Source organism: Centroberyx affinis, unplaced genomic scaffold, assembly GCF_046629955.1.
Source record: "Centroberyx affinis isolate AG114_WGS23_722 - 3 ecotype Tasmania unplaced genomic scaffold, CSIRO-AGI_Caff_v1 ptg000549l_1, whole genome shotgun sequence".
In the NCBI taxonomy this organism is placed as follows: Eukaryota; Metazoa; Chordata; class Actinopteri; order Beryciformes; family Berycidae; genus Centroberyx; species Centroberyx affinis.
The window spans coordinates 264171-285988 of NW_027279194.1; the positions used below are offsets into that span (position 1 = coordinate 264171).

General features: G+C 43.3%; 1 protein-coding gene across 2 annotated transcripts; it reads right to left on the bottom strand.

Moving 5' to 3' along the window:
• Positions 1–882: 882 nt before the first annotated feature.
• On the bottom strand, positions 883–21389 carry LOC139642968 (calcium-independent phospholipase A2-gamma-like). 2 transcript variants are annotated; one of them, XM_071518068.1, is made up of 10 exons: positions 21248–21389; positions 19587–20730; positions 18147–18296; positions 17359–17510; positions 16891–16985; positions 15485–15656; positions 14592–14649; positions 13780–13974; positions 4722–4917; positions 883–2785 (listed from the first exon to the last, which is right to left on the bottom strand). In XM_071518068.1, the coding sequence occupies exons 2-10, from the start codon at positions 20535–20537 to the stop codon at positions 2508–2510; spliced, it is 2247 nt and encodes a 748-aa protein (XP_071374169.1). In that variant the 5' UTR covers positions 20538–20730; positions 21248–21389; the 3' UTR covers positions 883–2507. The 2 variants fall into 2 exon arrangements, with proteins under 2 accessions (XP_071374169.1, XP_071374168.1); XM_071518067.1 differs by having other exon boundaries at positions 19587–20938.
• Between the last annotated feature and the right edge of the window lie 429 nt (positions 21390–21818).

A 21818-nucleotide genomic window follows, 5' to 3' on the forward strand; every position in this document is an offset into this window, starting at 1 on the left:
CTGCAGAGCTAGAGATAAATTAATTCATGACATATCTTGGTCCCCTCTATAATTTCATTAGCTCTGTTTATACTGAAAAAGGATTACAATACACCCTTTATTATTATTCAACACTCATAACACCCCTTTGTGTGTGTTGCTTCTTCCAAAGGATGATTTTGCGATTTTGCACCAGCAGTGCAATTCCATAAGAAGCCTTTCATGAGAATGGCCAAATTCATCCTACGTTATTACTGCCTCAGCACCCTGTTGATGATGTTTGTTGTGTCCTGTGCCTTCTGTGGCCGCCGCTGTGTTTCCATGCGTGTAAGCAGTTGGCGGAGAGCTGTGTCAGTGCTTGGTGTTTATGCTGGAGGGGAATGTGATCCATCACTGGCCGGGGCTGTTACCCAGGTGTCTGAGCACAGCCTTGCACAGTCATCTCATCTCACCTTCCCCCCCTTCCTCACTTACATGACAGCTGGCTCAGGAAAGTGCCTTCAAATTACCTTCTCTCAAACCTGCAACCCCACGTTTACACACACACACACATAGACAAACACAAGAAAAACAACATATATTTGAGTTAGATAAGGCACACACACACTCAACCACTGGCAGGTCTAGATGTGTGCCAGCAGTAGTAATCGTATGCAACAGAATTTGCTGCCAATCAAGTGAAGCGCCTTGGAAATTGAGCAGCCAAGGTGAGGGTTCATATCGGCACAGATCTATTGCCATGGAATAATTAAGCAGTTATGAGTACAAGTTAACAGCCAAATATTCGCACGTCCCTCCTTCCTGAGATGATCCACAAGCTGTGAAAAACAGCAGCTTTCCTGAGATCACAATCATTTAATCTTCACATACTTAGGAGGCAAGAGACAGTGAAGTTCAGTGACGGATTTTAATTACATACACTCTCAAACAGTCCTTACACAGGAACAACGGGAGAACAGTTGGATTAAATTAATCGGAGTCAATACCTGTATCCATTTTACCTTGGGTCCCTCTGGAGTGATCAAGACATTGTCATGTCAGCTATACAGTACTTGGCCAGATGGAAATGAATGTATGCAGTGCAATTTTTAGCATCAGCACTAGAAACACCAGAGAATGTGCAGCCGTAGCAAAGCAATAAGCAGCAATTTGTTTTAAGACAGTCCTTCAGCTCAACATGATTTGAACAAACATCGTAGTATGGCAGAGTGGGGACTGGAAAACAGCACTTCAAGGTAGAATGGATGAAGAGGCAATGGAAAAGAGGCATCAAAGGGAAACAGGCCACATTGAGGAGCAGAAAGTGCGCATTGCCAGTGGTGAATCCATAAAACCAACAATCATGCACACAATGATAAAAGCATTTGGAGCAAGTGAACTAAAATTCTCTGAGGCTAAAATAATACAGCACAGCAATTGTCATCCTTATTACAGTAAGATTCCCATCTGGATACATATTAAAATTCTATATCTGATATACATATTTGAACCATTATTTATTATTAATCATTCTAAGTATTTTAGCATGAAACATAAGAGTGAATCTATGTAGCTTATAACTTATAGCTTTTCACTAGATTTCCATTTGGTGAATATAATCAGCTCTAGGTGTGTGATAGCCACGTTGGTGGGTAATTTCCACAAATATACTATCCATTTACAAACAATAGATACAATATTGTAATGCTTGAAATAGGCCCTCATTTACCAGTGTTAGCACCACCAATAACATTATACGACTGACCAGTAGCTGCATTTGTGTAAAATGTGCAAGTCTCAGAAATATCACCAGTCATTAGAACTGAGAGCTGGCAATCACTTACATGAGGTGAACATGTTTCTGTTATTTTTACACTCCTGTTTATTTGTTGGCATCTTAGTTTAAGTAAAATAACGAAAACTGCATTCCAGTTAAACATATCCAATCTCTGTATTTTTCTGTGAAAGTATAAATAAATGCAGTTTTGTGAGGATATACTGGTTGTCGTAACACATCTTTTAAAAGGAGAACGAACAGTTAAAACCGTTAAACAAGTGCTTCCTTGGCAAAAAAGTCTCAGGATGAACAGCTTCAGCAGGCCTACTGTATATTATCTACAGTATTCTGCTTTTTTAAGTGTGCAAGGAGCATTTGTAAGGGATGCTGACAGTGTGTCGCCATTCAGGGAGTTCCCAACTCCCCACATCACCTCTCATTTCTTCCTTTGAACCCAGCAGAGTCCTCCTATGTCAAAGTGCTGCCAACCACAGTGGCACCCACGTGCATTTTAACTGCCAAAGAGGTGAGATAGAGATACAGCAATACTAACTTCACCATTAAAGTCTTTAGGCTGAGTGAGGAGGAGGGCAGTGTTTGGCGTGTTAGACACAGTACCTACCTTTACATATGACAACATTTTTCAGATCTACACACCTACAGATCCAGGAGTCACACAGCTACGACACACTAGCCATAGTAACGTTATATCCTAGTGGATTTAGAGTGAGGGAAAAGTCTCCAGGTGAGGCATGAGTGGATTGTGTTGGATCTAGAGCTTGGAGGAGAAGGAGGGCAGACCGTTATACATGTCGGCCCTGAGTCTGACCCACTCGGCCATCCTCTGGACGGAGCTTTTCTCCCGGGTGAGGATGCGAGCGGCCTTCTTGAGCTTCTCCTCGTTCCTCTCCAGGTAGCGCATGCCCTCGGCCTGCAGCAAGTTGAGCTTCTCCTGCCGGCTCTCGTCCAAGGAGATCTCCTCGTTCATGTAGGGGTTGAAGCGGAAATAGGTGTCGGGAGGGAGGAGGGCGTCGAGCATGGTGTGAACCTCTGGAGGGGGAGAGGGAGTTGGGGAAGGGAGGTGAGAGTAAGGACACGGAAGGAAAACACATGACGTTCACATACAGACTACAACTATAAACACACAAATAACTTCCTAATAGTCCCAATATGTGCAAACATTCAAAGATTGTAGTAAGAGTCAGTAGGGCGTGCTAGTCAAAACCTTTCTGTCAGCTCTGTGACAGCTCTACATGTGTTTAGAGAGTAAACGTTTAGGGCATGAGAGTGTGAGCGCCTGAATCAAGGTTATTCCAAGTGAAAATGTCTGGGCTGTTTCGGTGAAGAAACTCTGTCATGGGTGTTTTCAACTGCCACGTCTGAGAGGTTTGGAGGGGAAAAAAAAACAAAACATACAAATGCATGCAAACAGGCACAGGGTAATAATAACAGGGTAGATATGCCTGAAGGATCCAACAGGCGACAGCAGCTGTTTGTGTCAGTGTTCCCACAGTACTTTGGCTGAGGTGAGTTATAGTTCAGGCACCCAGACATAGATTGTATTAAAACTAGCTGTAATTTGAGGCTGTGAAGCAAAGCTCTCCAACAGTAACTTATCTGGAGGTTATTTGGAGACATTTACTATTTTCTGTGTTTACATAGCTAATCACTGTATTACATGATTACAGTTTGAAAATGTATCCACCAGAGAGTAAGATAAGCGCAAGTACACAAATCCCTGAGATGAGACTGGCGGCTCAGTCATTTTTGTAGATAAAGGATGCTGTTACCAATTCCAGAGATGAAATATGTTCTCACATCCTAATACAATTCAGTCTGTTACTACTGTCAATCATAGCCAGTTTATCCTGGCCCTATCAAATACCAATGTACAGCTCCACAGATAATGAGTTGGATAAGCTGGAAGTTAACTGTCAAAATGGGTCATTTTCTGGGTGTTTTCAATGCTAATTTTTTGGTTCAGAACAGAAAGGACTACCATAATATTGAGGTCATTTGGATGTGAAGTAAAAAAAAAAAATCAGTCTAAACCAGTCCCATTCACTCAGATCACAGATTTGAGTCTTGGTTCTCTTCTTTCTAGCCTGAGAGAAAATGTATTTACATGTTGACCAGGAACTTCTCTTCACAGTACCAGCTTCTTTTCTTTGTTACTTTTAACGAACAAGACATGTTGTTGCACATCCCGACAGCCCTGAAAGCTTAGCATATTTTTAGCACTCAGAGCTAGACATTAAAAATATTTCTACTTTTAGCAAAAGAGCGGCGTACATCAAACATGTTTTCATCCATTGCTGAGCAATAACAAGATCCACGACTAGCGCTTCCCACAAGCTTCTCTTTAGCGCTACTAGATCAAAAAGAGGTGCCCAGTGGACACAGGGGCTACTTCATGTGGTATTCCCATTTAAACAAACCCAGTAAATCGTCCTTATCTCGGTCCACAAAAACAACAAACTGAGCTCTACTGATACACCCGAGAGAAAGCAGGAGGCTGATGAACACTGGAGCAGGAGGGAGGCTTTTGAAAAGAGAAAATCTGTGATGTACACTCTTACTAATCTGCTGTTTCTAAATAACAGAGCCCGAATGGAGAGCTGGAGAGAGCTTAATCCCAAATACAGGAGGAGCAAGCGCAGAGCAGCATCTGGGTCACACACTGCACCACAGCAGCAACAGGGAGGGGACCGAGCCAAATTTAGGAACAGCAGAGGTGCCCATGTCCAGAGGTGATAAGGAGACAGAAGAGGTTGCTACTACAGAGGGACATATCCAGAACAAAGTCAACCTGCACTGCAGTATTTTGTGCACTGATGACATCAAAAATCCATTCGTTCCTTCAAAAATGACAGAAGCAGGCAGCACAATATATTCTAATTGAAGTGAGCTACAATTGCATCTAGGAAGACCTACCATATTCATTTAATTAAATTATTGTTTTTAGAGATTGAAAGATGTCACTTACCCTCAGTGTTGGTGGCGCTGCTGATGACATTGGTGAGCTTGGTCTTGAGGCTGGTGTAGGTGGTGCTGTGCTTGCCAGGGGTTTCGAAACGGCCCGTACCAAGTGAGACCACACACTCCAAGGGCGTGTTGGGCCACAAACACTTACACTCATGAATGGCCAGTGCCGTGGGGTTGTTGATCAGCAAACCACCATCCTGCGCACAAAACAGAAAGAAAGAGTTTCATGTTAGAGACTCCATTTAAAGCCTTGCACAATTTGTATGGTGTTTTAAGCCAAGACCACAGTCAGCGAAACCAATTAATTGTCATTTGAAACAACATCACTGCTTTTCATGGATTTTAACAGTCAATAAACTGAATTATTGAAGAACATCTGACGAAACAAAAGAAACAGATCAATGTGGAGTTTCAGAGCTGCTTGGAGGTCTACAAAGAACAGAGCTAGATTGTTGTTTTTTTCCCCTTCCTTCGTCGCTTCAGTCTGACTGGCTTTGATATCGAACGGCCGCCCAGGAGTGCTTTTGCTTTGGATCCATAGTCTACCCAAGGCAATGGGGGAGTAAGTGGAGAGGCTGTGGGGAGTGTTGAATAGGCATGAGGCTGAGGGGCCGGGGGGCTGGGGGCTGGCAGCAGGATCAAACACACAGGGGCCAGTCCTCATTAAAGAGGCCAGGCTGGGGGGTGGGAGCTGCAGGGCCCCGAGTGTCTGGGGACACGAGGGGGAAGAGTGCTGGTTTGTGTGACTGCGCGTATGTGGATGTTAGAGTGAGAGCTCATATGTCTACCTACGTATCAATGCATATAATACTGTGTATGTGTTTGTGACTGTGTGTTAAGTGTGTGGCAAAAGCAGTTGAGCCTGTCGGGAGGGTGGAGGAGGGAGGTGTGGGGGGGGGCAGGGGTACCATCTCTCCAGCCCACTCCAGCAGCGTTGTCATATAATGACATTTCTCCCAGTACAAATCAGTGAGAGCACACAGTGTGATGGGGAATATGAGGCCTGCCTACCAAGGCGCAGGTCTGTTAATCATCTGGGGAGCTGGACTGAGAAATTGTGTCATCGCCTCAAGGACCCAGAAAAAGAAAAAAAATGAAAAAGGGAATTGGATATGATAGTTAGATTGGGGGCATTGCACTAAGCAACAGCCCCCACAGATAGAACCCACATAGGCGGTGGTCACTGAATGTGTTGTGTTAGCTCTTAGTATAGATAGCTCTTAAATAGAAGAAAACTACTGAGGAATTGCGGGACATGTGACAAAGCAGGCCACTAAAGAAAATTATTTTAGCATGAGATATTAGCTCAAAATTAAAAGTGTGAACAAAAAGTCATCAAAAGTCACCTCTGATCATGGCAAAGGCAAACTTTTCCAGTCTGTCTGAGTCACATCGTCTGATGAGAAGAACTTCTCTTCAGGTTGGAAGAAATGATCTCTTAGGATAATGTATGAATCATTTAGAGCCTTTTTCTAGCTAGTTATAAACGAGTCCCCTGTCAGAGTCAAAGCCTTAGAGAGTACTCATCTCACTGACAGAGATGGGAGTCATACAAAAAAATGTCTCACCCTGCCACAGTGCCTGGAAGAACTGCTGAGGTAGCCATTCAAGTCTGAAGCACGTCATTATGCGCCAGCAGGGTGTCTGGCAGACCAAGGAATGAATCACAGAAAAGGGAAAAAGCGCCTGGATTGGAGTTGCTCCTAATAGAGAATTAGAGGGACTAATGCTGCAGCAAGCACCAGACGACCCCAGCTGGAAACAAAACAGCTAAGCAGTTTTCTTATCACTCACACCACTGTGAGAGTCTCCATTTTATAAACTCAGTGGCAATTATGGCACCAGCCTGGGTCCAGTTGTGGGTTCTTTCTATTCATAGCTGGGGGCAATTTTCACAAGCACAGTGCCTGGCCTTGCACACAGAACCAAGGCATGTAACATTAGCCGCCAGCCACACAATTCTCTTGTGAGTTGAGAGTTGAATGCTATAACTTGTCTCCATTTCAGTGCACCTGCTTGGGTTGTTTAGAACTAATGAACAGAGTTGGGCCCTTGATGGAAAGTCTGTTTTTTGGCAGTGAAAAAGCTCCATGGTGCCATTGGAAGACTGGTAGGTTTTTTGTGTGGCATACACAGTTGTACTTATGGAAGGATCAATTATTCAGAAGATCATTTGCATCCTTCATCTCCTTCCACAGCTGTCAGGAACAAACAAGCCTCCTTGAGGGAGATGGCACCAGGCTCATCCCACACAGAGCAGTTTGGCAGACATTGAAGCTCCAGTGGCCGTGCCTGGGCACTTTTAGGGCACTTTTTGGTGAAATTCATACTTGGCCCACTGCCACATTGTCGCACAAGGGTTTCTTGAGGCCAGGGCATATTTGGACAAGGAGTTAAGTTAGAAACAATGATCTACTTAGGGCAAACTGCAAATGAGCTTCGCATACAAAACGGACCAACTCAAGCTGCCTGTCAAACACTCAGCGTGATGCAAGGCAAAGGTCATTTCCCTGCATGGGGATTTAGAGCTGTAAGGCAGCTCACATTTAAATGCCTCAATCCCATAGTCAAAAAGTGCCATGTCTCAAGGGTCAAAATGTCCTCAGAGGGGTACACCCCTGTCAATTGTAACCATCTGACAGGATTTTTACCCCAGAGCCTGAAGGGAAACTGAATTTTTAAAACGTAAGTTTGAATTCCTCCTTGTGTAATGGTGCTAATGGGTCTTCTGAAAGGCTTAATGGTTTCCTGTGCCAGTGTTTCTTGATTCTGGTACAGCTCAGTCGTTGATACTCCAGAGGCTCAGAGCTCCTATGGCCTTGGCTCTGCCCTCCAGAGACTAATGTCTGATTCACAAATCAGTCCCTCATTTTTCTGTAGCCTGAATAAAACAAGTTTTCAACTAATTAGGGCTCCTAAACCTATGGGAACACGTTTCATTTCTTCAGCTGGGCAATTAAACTGAATTATAGATTTAGAAAGAAATCGTTCTTACTGCACAGTCTGAAATAAAACTACTGAGATGATATGAGACACGATAAAGAGATAAAATTAAGACATGCACGATTTATAGGTCCCTTATGTTGCTACTTTAAATTTCTCTGCTGTCATTAAGTTTTGGGAGCTTATCTTCATTGTTCCAGTTTAAGCCGTCTTAGAGGGGGAGCGCTGATTTGAATAGGAAAGAGGTGCTATCGCCAGGATCAGTAAAAGTCATTTCACGCCTCAGTGTATGTCAGCTCCCATTAGCTGGGAGAGCAAACTTCTTCCTCTTCCTTCTGTGTGTGTGCCTCTGTATCTTCCTCCCTCTGCCCCATGGCTATGCCTCAATGCTGTCTTGTGTGAGGGTCATGATGAGCAGCCACAATGCAGAGAACAGAGCACTTGCTCTAGTCTAAATGAAATGAGCCTCCTACATACAACTGATGGGACATTCACATCAGCTCCAAAGAGCTCCAAAGAGCAGCTGTAGTCATTACGATTTCGTCTTTGACTTCTTTGACAGGACTGGACTGAGAGGCCCTGAGCTCTGTCATGATTTATTATGAGCCTTTGGCAATGAGGCTTCCTTCCCTCAAATGTTTAATTAGGGAAGTGTTACATAAGTCATGGGCATGGACTGATTCTGCCTGCCACAATGACCAGTCTGTTTTCCTGCGATGATCATCCAATCGATAAACTAGATAATTCAGCTGCCATAAACATACTCTTACGTGTACCAACGATGTTTACCATAAATCTTCAAAATCAATCCATGCTGTTTGCACATAAAGGCTACCTTCCTCGGTCACTGTCCATGTCTCCGGAAATACAAATCTGCTTGTTGAATTAAATCAACTGCCTAGACATCCCCAACATCCAATCCATATAAAGGCCACCATTGTCATCAGCATGGATGAGAATGACAACGGTATTAGTGTAGTGAGTGCCAATCTTGAGGAGTGGCCAGGTCAAGTCAGAGGCCTTCATGCCACATTATGTAATTACGCCAACCAGTTCTCCACTCTGGCCTTTCGCTTTGCAGGACCCAAAGGTCACAGTGAGGTTCACGTCATCTTCCCAGGCTGTCAATAGAGGAGGGACCCATCTGTGTGGGACAGAGTGCCAACTTTGCCCCAGGCAGTGAAAGTAATTGAGATCTATTGTGGGCAGCTACCTTTCCCCAAACACTGGGCAAATGCATGAGCACACATAGACACCCAATATTGAAACAGTGAATCATCACTGCTTGCTGTGACCATTGAGACTGGACTGTGTGACAGTGCTTGAAATGATACAAATGGGTGTGGCATCCCTCCCTCATATTTACTTGGTCTAGACTCCCTTAAGGCTTTATGGACATATTTGGCTACCTCATTTCAGAAAGCATAATTTTGCTGTCCATCATAATAAGCAATCTATTGGCCAAAGAAAAGTTAATTTCCCCCGGTGAGCCCAGGAGAAGTGGCTGAACGCACACTCGCATATCAATACATTATAATGCAAGTAAGTGATGGGGCGCCTTTGAAACCACAGGTCTCATGCAGAGATTTATTCCAAGAAATCTCATCTGGAGCCAATGCAGAGAGAAGCCTGTTAAGTGTGGTGTGTGCTATGTGAGAAGGTAAGGGGGTTAGAGATAGAGGGAGAGTCGGGGAGGCTTTCACACCGCAGCCAGTCAGTCAATGTAATCAGTGGACTGGCCTAATCCCTAAAGAAGTGTGCCAGTGCAATCAAGTGTGTGTGTGTGTATGTGAGAACATAATATGTGTGTAAGAGAAGAGAGGAGTGAGCGAAAGAAAAGGAGATAGCATGATAATGATGTGCATGTCTGTCTGTGTGTGTGTGTGTGTATATCTGTTCATACTCAAGGGACAGTGAGATCCCGAGTCTGTCTGGGGATAGGAAGCTGTCTGCAGCGGGGCTGAGAAGTCTGAGCTCCATCCTCCAACAGCCTCGAGGCCAAGCTCTCAGGGCTTAACACAGGAGGAGCTGGTCGTGATGAGGAGGTGGCTAAAAACTCTGATTTATCCTCCCTCTCTCCTCTCCCCGAATCTACCCTCCTCTCTGCTCCCTGCCTCACCTGTGTAGCACTGCAGTGTGTGTGATTTATGGCCAATAACTTCACCTCCAGTGGCCATTGGAAGGAAAAAGAAGAAAGAAAGGAGAAATAGAAGAAGAAATAGATGATCCAGAAAGATGCAGTTTCCTCAACTTTGCTATTGGAATGGCACTTAGTTATGTGAGGCCCTCTACCTCCTTTCTCTCCTTTTCTCACACAGAGACTCAGCATTTCAGTCAAAGTAGCTCATGAAGTCCTACTCTTAATAACGTTTCAGACACACTCTCACAAGAGTGCGGTCTGGAAGTGCTGAGGTGACCTACTCCGTTCCTGGCTGTGTGAAGTCTTTCTGCTGAGGATGGTGCCATGTTGGGGCTCTCGGAGCTGGCACTGGGGGTGGCAACACACTGATCCCATGCCTCCCATCAAAAGCTGGCAGAGTTGGGCACAAACACGGTCCCATTCCTCCCCATCACCCCGGGAGATGCCATGGCAACTAGGCGGAAAAAATCAGGCCCTCCTCACCATTCCACGCATGCCCTGACATCCTTTGTCAAACGTCTGAAGTCTCCTATTTCTGTGGTCTTTAGAGCAGAGATAACTGAGAGGGCTTTAATGTGGAACACGCGCCTCCTCCCCCCCATCATCTCCTCTATTTTTTCTCCCTTTTTCCCCTTTCTCCCTCTCACCATGGCACCCTCTCCATGGTTATGGTGGCAAGTGCTGGGCTGTGATAATGCCATGACTGCTCTGCTTCAAAGGTCTTGCTCCCAGTTACAATTTCCCCTATGTTAGTTACCATAGTCTGAATCTAAAGTTCTGGCACGCTCAGGTTTCCATTCCAACCCGCAGAATCCCAGAGACGTTAACGAACAATCATAACTTTCTTGAAACACTGTTTGAGAATTCCGGCATTCGTTCAGCACATGGCGTAGCCGCTCTCTCTTGCGCTCACCATACAAAAGGGTGATTGTTTGGGGCTTGGAGTAAGTGGAAAACTCTGTGGGCGCCCATGAAAAAGAGCAAGATGACTCCCTCTCTAGGGAATCCTGACATCACACAGACCGCACGTTATGCTCTAGGACCTGTTTCAGTAGCACAAGCAGCCAATAAATAAGGCATCAGGCTGGTGGGCATTCTGACGCTGGCCACTGCTTCACTTGGACATGAAAGTGGTTTGAAAGCTGTATGAAAAAGATATAAATTACCAAGGACTCATTTGTAAAAATGTTCTTTAACTTTATGACTATAACTTTTAGATTCCATTGTACATGTCATGTTAAAGAATTCACTAACAAAATACATGTAACAAAGACATGTTGACAAAACAAATAAAATGACATCTGAAGCATTTTTATCTCGGGTGAAATTAGTTTTAACTTTTGACTTATCACAGAAAATTGAAGAAAGTCAAACTCCTTATTTTGACATCAACATAACCTTTTCATAAATCGGTCATGAATTGTTCATAAATTGGATTTGCTCATAAGCATAAAATATGTGTTTATGTCTGCTTTTTTTCAAAGGCACCAAAACTCGATTATGAAATTAATTATGAAAAATATACTCTCATGATTCACATTAGCCTGAATGAACTGAGCAGAGCATGAGCATGGCATAAAATGTACTTGTTACAAACTCAGTACCCAAGTTCTATATTTCATAAATTCATTCAGTATTTCATTACTTTCGACAGAAATGAAACAAAAATAAAGCACTTGTAACTGAGGTTTCACATCAAACATGTTAAAACACATTAAACTACTGATAGTGTCTTGTATCCCCCCAGTGTGAGATTTCCCTGCTAGTGGCTAACTAGCAGAGTTTGGAATAGCAGTTCCATAATTAGATTGTCTGTCGTTTCATTCTAACGAGGCAGACATAGCACTCAAACAGTGCTGTGTGATGAGAGAAGCGCTGCATTGGGATAATTTATGCGTCTCAGAATAGGGTGAGACCTGCAAGACGGCAGACTGGGGAAATCTCCCACCGCAGGTGGGTTTTCATCAACCAGTCTCTTTCATTCTCTCCCCCCGCACATCCCCATTCACCTACACAACTAACACCGCTTCCAATTAAGAGTGTGGGAGCGTACTGACATGGGATACCGCCTTTGATGCAAACACATGCTCATTCATCTGTGTGTGCGCCATGCAGTGTGTACGTGGATTTCATCAGTGTTTGTACACTGCATCTGTGCTCACATGTCAATTCAAGGAGATATTGACAACTTGACGTGGGAGGTCAAACCCAGGCTACATCAGCTGAATACTGAAACATGATGCCTTGAACCCCAAGACTCTAGTATGCCTCTACTCATGTGCGTTCTAATTACTCCTGTGTTTTCTAATGACTAAGCCCTTAAGGACAAGGCCGTAAGGTAAAGGCGAACTGAAGGGCCATATCTATTGATCAGTAAAATGCAGGAGAGTGGATGGGGTGTTTGTTGTTTTGCTGGTGGCTAATGCATACCTGTTTAGTGGAGATGGAGTTAAGTGTGTCTCACTCTGACTCCATCACTCACTCTCCTGTCAAAATGTACCTGACTGGAAACAAACACTGACAGGAAGGAAATGGATTCCTTCCTCCCTGCTTGCTGCACAGATGATTTTTCTCTTTAGGCTACCCAAAAATATCCCCCCTCAACAAACCCCAGTTGCCAACAGCCACCCAACGGTCAACAGCAGAAGATTGCAGTTAGACTAGACAGCCACTAGGTGTTTAAATACTGTATATTGTATGAATGTGAAGCAGGGTGGTACTAAAAGAGAGAGTGAGTTTTAAACAAGCCTTCACAGGAATAATAAATGTTCAAAAAAGCAGAGTAAGAGGAAAGATACACTATCCCTAAAAACTCCTGATACAGAGAAGGAGATCTACCATCAGAAATTAATGATCATGCAATTATGGCTGCCACCATCTTTCCCCTTTGCCCTGTGTTTGTGGACAGACTAGAAGACTGTCCCGGTCTTGCTCAACTAGGATTGTTCAGACTAGTCTGGTCGGGAAGCTGTTCACACTTGCCGACAGAACAAAGATGGGCGTCACACACGAAGATGAGGGATCACACACTACCCGATTCTGTCATTCAAAAACGTTTACTCTCATTCATCCACAACAGTTCAATGTAAATATAATTACAAAATAGGTGCTCAAACGTTTCTTGTTCCATGGTACAAAAGAAACATTTACATTACAAATGTATTTTGAAGTGATGCCATTACAAGAATAATGCTGATGAGGAATTTTGTATGAGACTTCTTTCACTTAATTTGTAAGTGCATACTTAAGTGGGCTGATCCAGGCACATTGTCATTTTATACTATTTTATATGCCATTTACTCCTCCAAATGAAATTGTATAGCAATTTATCAAGAGTGGAGTTGGAAGTGCAGAAAGTGGAGTTGGGAATCTTGCTGATATAAACTATTTACATGAGTGGGTGATGTTGTTTTAAACGTTCATTTTCTTTTTCTTCACCCTGTATCCAAACTCCCACTGTCAATCTCAGATTTCAGTATTGGTGAGTTTTGGACCGCTTCACACTGCAGAAGCCTGGCTGGATTCAGGTGAGTCTTGGACCGCTTCACACTGCAGAAGCCTGGCTAGACTCAGCTTTCTCTTTAGCTCATTATCTTACCAAGCACTTTTCTATCTATTACTCTAGGGACACAGGAATATTTGTTACATTTATTATCAGGGCACTGTGGCTCTGACCCATGCAGTCTTTGCGATTAGTTGCCTGTAATAATGCTGATCTAGGAATTTAAGCTCACCCTGCTGTTGGACTCATGTAAATCATTCTCGATAAAGCATTGGCTAAAAGCAGAAAATGTAAATGCAAAATGTAAATACATTGCCATCGGCCATGAAACTCTGCCTATTCTAATATAGAATACTGAAAGGAGACATTCCAGAGATATCCTCCTCAAAAATGTCTAATCATATCATCATAACCCTTTCCTTTACCCTGTTTATGTAAACTGTCTTAATCTTTTGTGAAGTGAATGGGACTAACCTGGTGGAGATCGTTCCCCAAGGGGAACTCCTGGAAGTACCCTGGAGCAGCTGAGGAGGCGCGGATGGCCTGCCACAGCTGGTGCTGGCAGCCCCCCAGGTAGTGGGAGCGCACCCCAGGTAGCAGGTTGTAGTTCCTGAACACATAGGCCTTCAGAGGAGTGCCCCGGTTCACGATGGTGCTCACCGCTGCCACCTACAGGAAACGACATATAACTTGACTTTATTTTTCATATGAGGGAGCATTTTACAAGCACATTAAGATCTAAAATGCAGGTTATGCAAATCTACAGTGGGATGAGCTGGGAAATATTAATCAGATTATGAACCTAGACTTAGGCTATATCCTCCATTGATGTAACATCCACTGTGGCATATAATATGTACTATAACAAACATTACTGACATGCAATACAAACTTGGATGCAGATTTTCTATGGAAATTGAGTCTTCACACTCCAACTTTGACGGCAGTACAATATCAGAACCAACATTCGCACAAATCAATTTTAATATCTCTGTTCCGCAGGCCTCAGAGGACACCACTGATATGGAATTGTACCAACACAACAGCTTATTTCCTTCCCTGGCCACGCTGTCTTATGTGGCATTAGAGTGCATTTTCCTTACACTTGCCTAGCAGTGTAATACTTTAAAGCCGGGTGTATGAGGTTATTCCAGACGGTGAGACTGTGACAGAGCCAGAGGCTTTCTCTATAACCTCATTGTAAACAAAGTGGGGGAAAGGCTCACTGGCCGGTACCAGAACAGAACAACAGGCAGGAATGAGTCAGACCATCTTCTAAAGCTCACCTTGGGGCATTTGGGGTTTCTTGAAGTCTCCACCAGGAGATCAGAACCCATTTTCTCTCTGTGGAAGACATGATAGAATGATGTTATTTTGCAGCTTGGTGAATTTTGGATAGTATCATGGTTTATAATCACTGATCTCTGTCTGCAAGCTATACCCAATCCTGCTGCATATGCATCAACTAATGAAACGTGCTATCATTTTGTCAATGTGATCAGCATAACCAAGAAAGCATAAAATTGAACTATTTTCTTGCAGTACACTGTGGCATAACAGTGCATCAAAGATTTCAAATATTAACATATCGGCACTGTCAGGTGAAATCTTCAAAATGTCAACAGAAAATAAGAAAAAGTGCCTTGTTTTTAGCTTGATGACAATGCATTTGTTTAACAAATTGGTTTTGAAAGAGGTTAGAGAAATTGGAGTTACAACAACAGCAATATGCCATTTGATGGACGTTTTTACCAATAATGACTTATGGAAGCATGAGTACATATACTGTATGTATTTATGCTACAGTGCCGTGGGTATCAAGAGGCAAATTCAGGTCAGTCATGGGTGAAACATTTCATTCCTCTATATCTGTGCGCTAAACTTCGTCATCGCTTACAGCAATTCAGAAAAAACATTTCTACAAATCATGACTGTCCTTTACTGAGCAGTATCTAGTAAATAAAAGGAGAAAATAGTTCTTTTATTATAATGTTTTAGCTATGAATTTTCACAATCTAGCTGCAGATTTTCACATTACTCAACTCAATTAACAATCCTGTTCTTGTATTCATGAAGAACAGTAATAAGCAGTTGAATCCTTAACCCTGGCAGTGTAAGTGCCATGCTCCACCCATTGAGCTACACAGTACCACTGCTCTACCATCACTACTGAACTGACTTGAGGATGTTCTCCCAGGTTTCGCTGTCGTAGAAGGCGTGGCTCCAGCCCATCTTCACCGTGCCGACGATGACGTTCTGCTTGAAAACATCTGAGCCCAACTTCCTGTACAGATCATCACACTCGTTCAGTGGGATTTGGAACAGGCCCAGCATGAAGCCTAGAATAGCACCTGAGAAGAAAACACAAAACACACACAGAAAGGGATTGAGAGGTACCGGTAACCCATTCATACAGAAACAGACCTTTGTAAACAGGAAGTTTAAGAGCTTCAGTCTCTCCCAGGGGAATGCAAACAGAAATCAGAGCTGCTGACAAAAGAGCATACCGGTAATGTAAAGCTCATTCCTCTATTCCTCTCTAGGCTAGTCATGACCTAAGTGACAGAGAGTTGATGCGAGGCTAATTGCCTGATGGATTATCTTTTATGGGTATCATTACCCTGGGATGATCCATTCATAGCCAGTGGAAGGGATTAACGTGGCTATCACACGACAGGCACATCACTGCTGCTCTGTTTGAGGTGGCGGTGTGTTCACTGATAGGAAAGAATAATCTGCATTTTTACATCTTTTTTTCTCCATAGCTAAGGGAGCCCCTACTGGGTTGACAAGGCACAACACTAGTTTGAGGGCAGAGATGAGGTGTACCTTTGGGTGACCAATCTGGCCAGATGTGGCCCAGATGTATTTTAAATGTGCGAACATCATTCTATCCAGCAGGGGGATTACCATGATGCTGTGACACACACACACACACTCCCTAAATCTGTGAACGAGGTACCTCCAACTGGAGGGGATTACGTTAGAGAGAACTGCTAGGAGCTTGGAACAAATAGAAACTTCTGGTGGTGATTAAAGGACAATGTGTTTTGCATAGAAAATGCATTCTTTTCCAATCTGTTGTAAAATTATGGTAATAGCCTAAATGGTAAAATGATAGATAGAGAAGACAGAGTTTGAGTATGGTCCACAGTACCCCCTTGTGGTGGTTTTGCATACAGGGAAAAACATTTTTTTTACTCCAACTATTGTACACTCCAAACCAAATCTTGCTAATATAATATAAAATTGAATCACTGAAAAAAAAATAGGTTGAATGAAGGTTTTGTCCAAGACCAAAAATGTAACACAGATTAATGGTCTTGGCTGCATAGCAACAGGATTCAGATTAGTGTGGTGGAGCCATTGAGGCCAGATAAGAGCGGAGCAGCAAATGGGTCAGTGTGCGATCGGTACTGCCAGCCCACCCTGCGGTGTCGGGTGTTACACTCTGCTCTGATAAACCACACTCTACACACATCTGCATGGCTGCACGCACACATACATACATATATACACACATATACACACACACACACGCACACACACACACACACACAGAACTAGGGCAGGAGGACAACGTACCTGTGCTGACACCACAAATATAATCAAACAGTTGGTAAATGGGTTTGCCTGTCAGGGCTTCCAGTTTGTGTAGAGTCTGAAGGGCAACGAGTCCCCTGAAAGAACAAAGACAGAGACAGATAGACAGACACACATGCAAACACACACACAGACACACACATAAAGAGTCATGACTCCATGGACTTTACATTCTGAAGACGACTACAAGATCAAAGACAGATAGAGATTACTCCTTATCCATGTCACAGAATTTCCTCTCAAAACAACATTTACATGATTTGTTTAGAATGACACTGCCAACAGAAGAATCAAATATTACCTTTGAAACGATTTTCTAAACATTTTGATCTGGCCTTGGCTACAGTAAACCCCATTTAGCTTCACTGTAGAAAAGTGGCTAAGACTCGTTACCAGTGATGCGTGTCTTACAAAAAAACAAACAGAGCTGAGAGCTGAGTGAGGCCCTACCTTAACCCTCCTCCATCTATGGACAGGACCCGTATGCCGCGGCCTTTGACAGGGTTATGGTAGCCCACCAGAGTGAGGGCTTCTCTAACTGCTGCCCTCAGGCCCGGGTCCCTGGCCTGTCTCAGACGCAGCAGGCACGGGATAGCTTTCTCCTGAGGAATACATACGTACACACACTGGCAGTCAGCAGTAGAAATGAGAAAACCATTGTCAAACCACCTCTAAAAAGGCCTGGTGCTTTGGTTGTGAATAAAACGTGCTACTTTTAAATTCTCCCTGAGCTTTCATAGAGGATTAATGTAAACTTCCTCATCCTAGTAAAAGTAGCCTTGGTTTGAAATAGATTAGTGTTCAATAAGGCCCTCCAGCTACCACAGATAAGCACAGATAAGGGTGTAAATGTAAATAAATGATGAAAGAATAGTCTGCATGTAGTTGGCTGGCTCCGACGTTAAACAGACACAGACCTGTACCAGCATGTTACCTGTTGCTACAGCAAACTGACATTTTGGCTGGCATGGGAAAATTTCCAAACACAAGCAGAACAGCTGTTTGACAATTCATGCCACATATAACATGATTATGTATGCGAAAAAAAACAATGCTGCCATAAACAGTGTCTTGACACCGTGTGCTAGAGCCAAACTGAAGGGTTGATCTTTTTTGGCATGCTGAGCTAAAATCAACAACATCAGACACAATGCTGACAAAGCTTTCGCCTGCTAGCATTCTGTGAAAAACAAACAAACATCAGGACATAAAATTGCTAGCCTGTTCAGACTGCTCACCTTGACTGCTACACCGCGGGTCTCTGGGAACTCCAGAAGGTGGTAGCTGAGGTCCTCCACCCTGTTGATGTAGACCCTTACATCTGACGCCCTGTGGAGAGCCTGGACCAGGGCCCGAGTTCGATTGTCCACACTCACTCTGGCAATGATCTATGAGAAAAAAATACCAAGGAGCCGCAACCCAGTTAGGTCCTGTTGTTAAGCATTAGCTGGAATCCTAGCTAAAAACTGACATGTTGTTTGGCTCATGTCAATAAAAATCAATAACTCTTCCTTTCCATGTGCATTATGACACTGTAATAATGCTAACTAATGTCATCAATTGGTTTCATATCTCCACAACATAAAGGCCTGGCTTAGCCTAGACAAAGTACACATTTTATCTAGGCCACCAGTTCCACACAGGGGGCTATTTTTGAGGGAAGATTCCAGGAACTAGGCAGCGAGCACGTCAGCATGCTATCATAAGTCATATAGAATAGCAAGGGCTCAGGTGGCTGTTTGGCCAGCAGGCACCCTGCCATGATATACCCATACCCACAACCATGCTGTGTGAGCATCGTGTTTCACTTAAACATAGGCACAGTCCATATCACACCTTGCTGGCATCTGTGTCTGAACTACAGAGACAAAACAGTAACAACATAAAGCTAGGAGAAACCACGTTAAGGCATAAGAATAGTCATTATTGATCAAAACCTCATATATAATATTTAGGCAAAACCTTTATTAATTTCACAGTTTAGGCTTCCCTTCTGTAGGCAATATTCTAGGACCACTTCATTCAATACATGATTAATGCCCCAGCTGTGTATGATTAAAACTGATGTACTCAGTTTCTGCCTTTGTCTAAAGAACAGTGTATTATTCAAATACACTGTTCACAAGTTTATGACAAATGTAAGTAATTTTTTGAATTAGATAATTAGTTTGAATTCTGTTAATTGTTGTGAAAGATTTTTGATTTTTTTTCATGTACATATCTTTAACATGAATCTGATTCCAACTGTCAACTGTAATCAGCTTAATCATTCAGCTTTGGCAGCTAATATTTATAGTTTGTATTATTTTAGTTTATAGTCTCAGTCTAAACTCTATAGTTTTGTAGTCATTTTTTGTAGTCTATTTCTCAGGTATCTGTAGTAGTGTGCACTTGTAAAATATTTGTGAATATTTGAATTGAGTATTGAATTTGATTGAGGTTGATGGTGTTTAATGATAACTGTATCCATTTTTCTTGGTTTGTATTACAGAACCAAACATACAAACAAACATACATTCAAATAAACTGTGGATGCATCAATCTGGACTGCGGGACAATACAACCTAACCTAACCTTACCATGGCGTTGACATCAGTCTCTTAAACATAGAACTAACCTTTCCTATTTAACATTACGGCCAAATTTACACACAAATTAATGCATCAATGCAGACATACCTTTTCCCTTTGGAGCAGAAGTCTTTTGGCTTTCTCCTCCGCAGCCTTTTGCTCCTTACTGATTGTGGCCTCAGCCTGTTTTGCTGGTGCATCCTCAGGCTTCTTCTCCTCCACTGTAGCAATTTTGGACTCTGCTGCCCTGAACCTAGGGACCAAGGGTGCAATATAGCTCCCTACGAAGGCCTGCACAGTGGGAGCAGAGTAGGACAGGTAGTGTCCTAAGCCCTTCTTAGGTGAGGTCGGGGCAATTGTAGCAGCAGAGTCTGCTGCTACTTTATCAGACAATGGCATGAGGTCTCTAGTTTGTTGACCCTGAGAGGAATTGGCACCATTGTCAACTTTCTTCTCCTCAGTCTTTGTACTACTACCAAAGTATGAGTTGATGTGATGGGCCAGGTAGTTGTAAGTCTCATCCAGGCTGACTGAGAAGGTGCTGGGGTGGAAGAGTGGAGTGGTGGATTTGGAAATTGTGGTGCTTTCAGTAACACTCGCTGATGGTTTTGGCTCCTCTGATCTCCTGACAACATTGGACAATGGTTTGACAGTGGAAGCAACACGCCGCAGCTTCTTCTCCCTAGGTTCATGCACACGTTGAATTGTGGCAGTGTCAGTTGCTTGGGCAAGGTTATGGGGAGGTGTGGAGGTAGTGGCACTTACACCAACTGTAGCAGCAGGTGTAGGAGTGGAAGGAGTGTCAGAAACTGTTACAGTAGGAGGGGTAAGTACAGAGTTGGGTGTAGTAGCTGTGGAAGGGGGAGCGACATGGGCAGGAGCAGGAGTAGGCGTGATTGTGCTCTCCTCAGCCTTTGCCGTTACTTCAGAGGTGGCCTCAACCTCTTTCCCTGCCTGGAAAGCATTGGGTTTGAGTCGAGCAAATTTGGAGAGAAGTTCTGTATGAGTCCCACTCACAGCTTTAGAGACCGTGTCCAGCGTGTTCCTGATACGCGACATGTGTTGGCTCAGCCCAGCAGACCAGCGTGAGGCTGAAGTGTTCAAACACAGGGTGCTGGTGTGGAGTCCAAGCCTTTGTCTCACCTGGCTAGCTCTACAGAGCCATCCCTTACGTCCCCGGCTCCTTGGGTTTTGGATGTGCTTCCAGCTGAGATAGCCAATCTTGTGGGTGACGGGTTGTTGTACATGAAGCCTATAATGAGAGGTGCGTAAAGGAGACAAGGGAATTGATGCTGCTGGCCTCTGAGCTTGTGTTCGCCACAAGGCAATTGCTCTGCTCACTTTCAACACCCAGGTATCTGGCGCCCATCTATAAGTCATTCTTTTGGGTCTTTAAGGTGAGGTCTCAAGGGCTTATTCCATCCAAGGAACATTAGGTTAATGCTCTTTCTTTCATAAAGCTGGTGGTGAACAACAAAAAAGTGATTCATGCATGAATGAAAGAAAGAAAATAACGAAAACAGATGAAAAATGGCAAAGCTAGCTGCTTCTAAAATTGGTAAAACTGGTCACTGGGCACTGTTCAATTACTTTTACATGGAAGCTTTCTCTAACTGATCCCAACTAAGAGGAAAATAAACATTTACTATGTATGTAACTTCTGCTGCGGAGAGTATACTTCAACATCAACAGCAAGCTAACACAGAGTTGGCCAGCTAGCTAACCTAGCTAGCCTTCTATTGAGCCGCAAAAAACATGATAAACCATACCAGTCGTTTTATATAGTCGTTTCAGAGAAGTGACGAATCCCCTTTCCACTCATTAAAACGCCATCCTGCATTGATATGAAGACAAATATATAACATTCACGTACTAGCTAGCAAGCCAACTGGTAACGGGTCGTTTACTTGACACTTGCTCTCCGGAATGACGTGATGAGGTCAGCCGAGAGAAAAACAATGGTCATGTGATCTTTGCTCTGCTCAGCAATTGGCTGTTCATCACTTGGCCCCCAAGACGGAATATGTTGATTGGTTAAGAAATTCTCGCCACTCTCCCAACTGTGATGAGTTTCTGAATGAGATACAGCGATCAATAATTCGAATGATATATTGTATATAGATGTATGGATAATGGAAATGGCTCTGTCAAATCCTCTCCAAATCCCTCTGCGTTGTTGTGGTGTGAGGACATGTTCGTCAGACCTGGCTATTACACAAATGAGGCTCTTTTCCATGGCTCCTTTACATAACTTTTACTTGTAAATCATGATGCTGACTGTTATCCGTACAAAAACCTGTTGTAATCCTATAATAAATAATGAAATAAAAAAAATGCTAT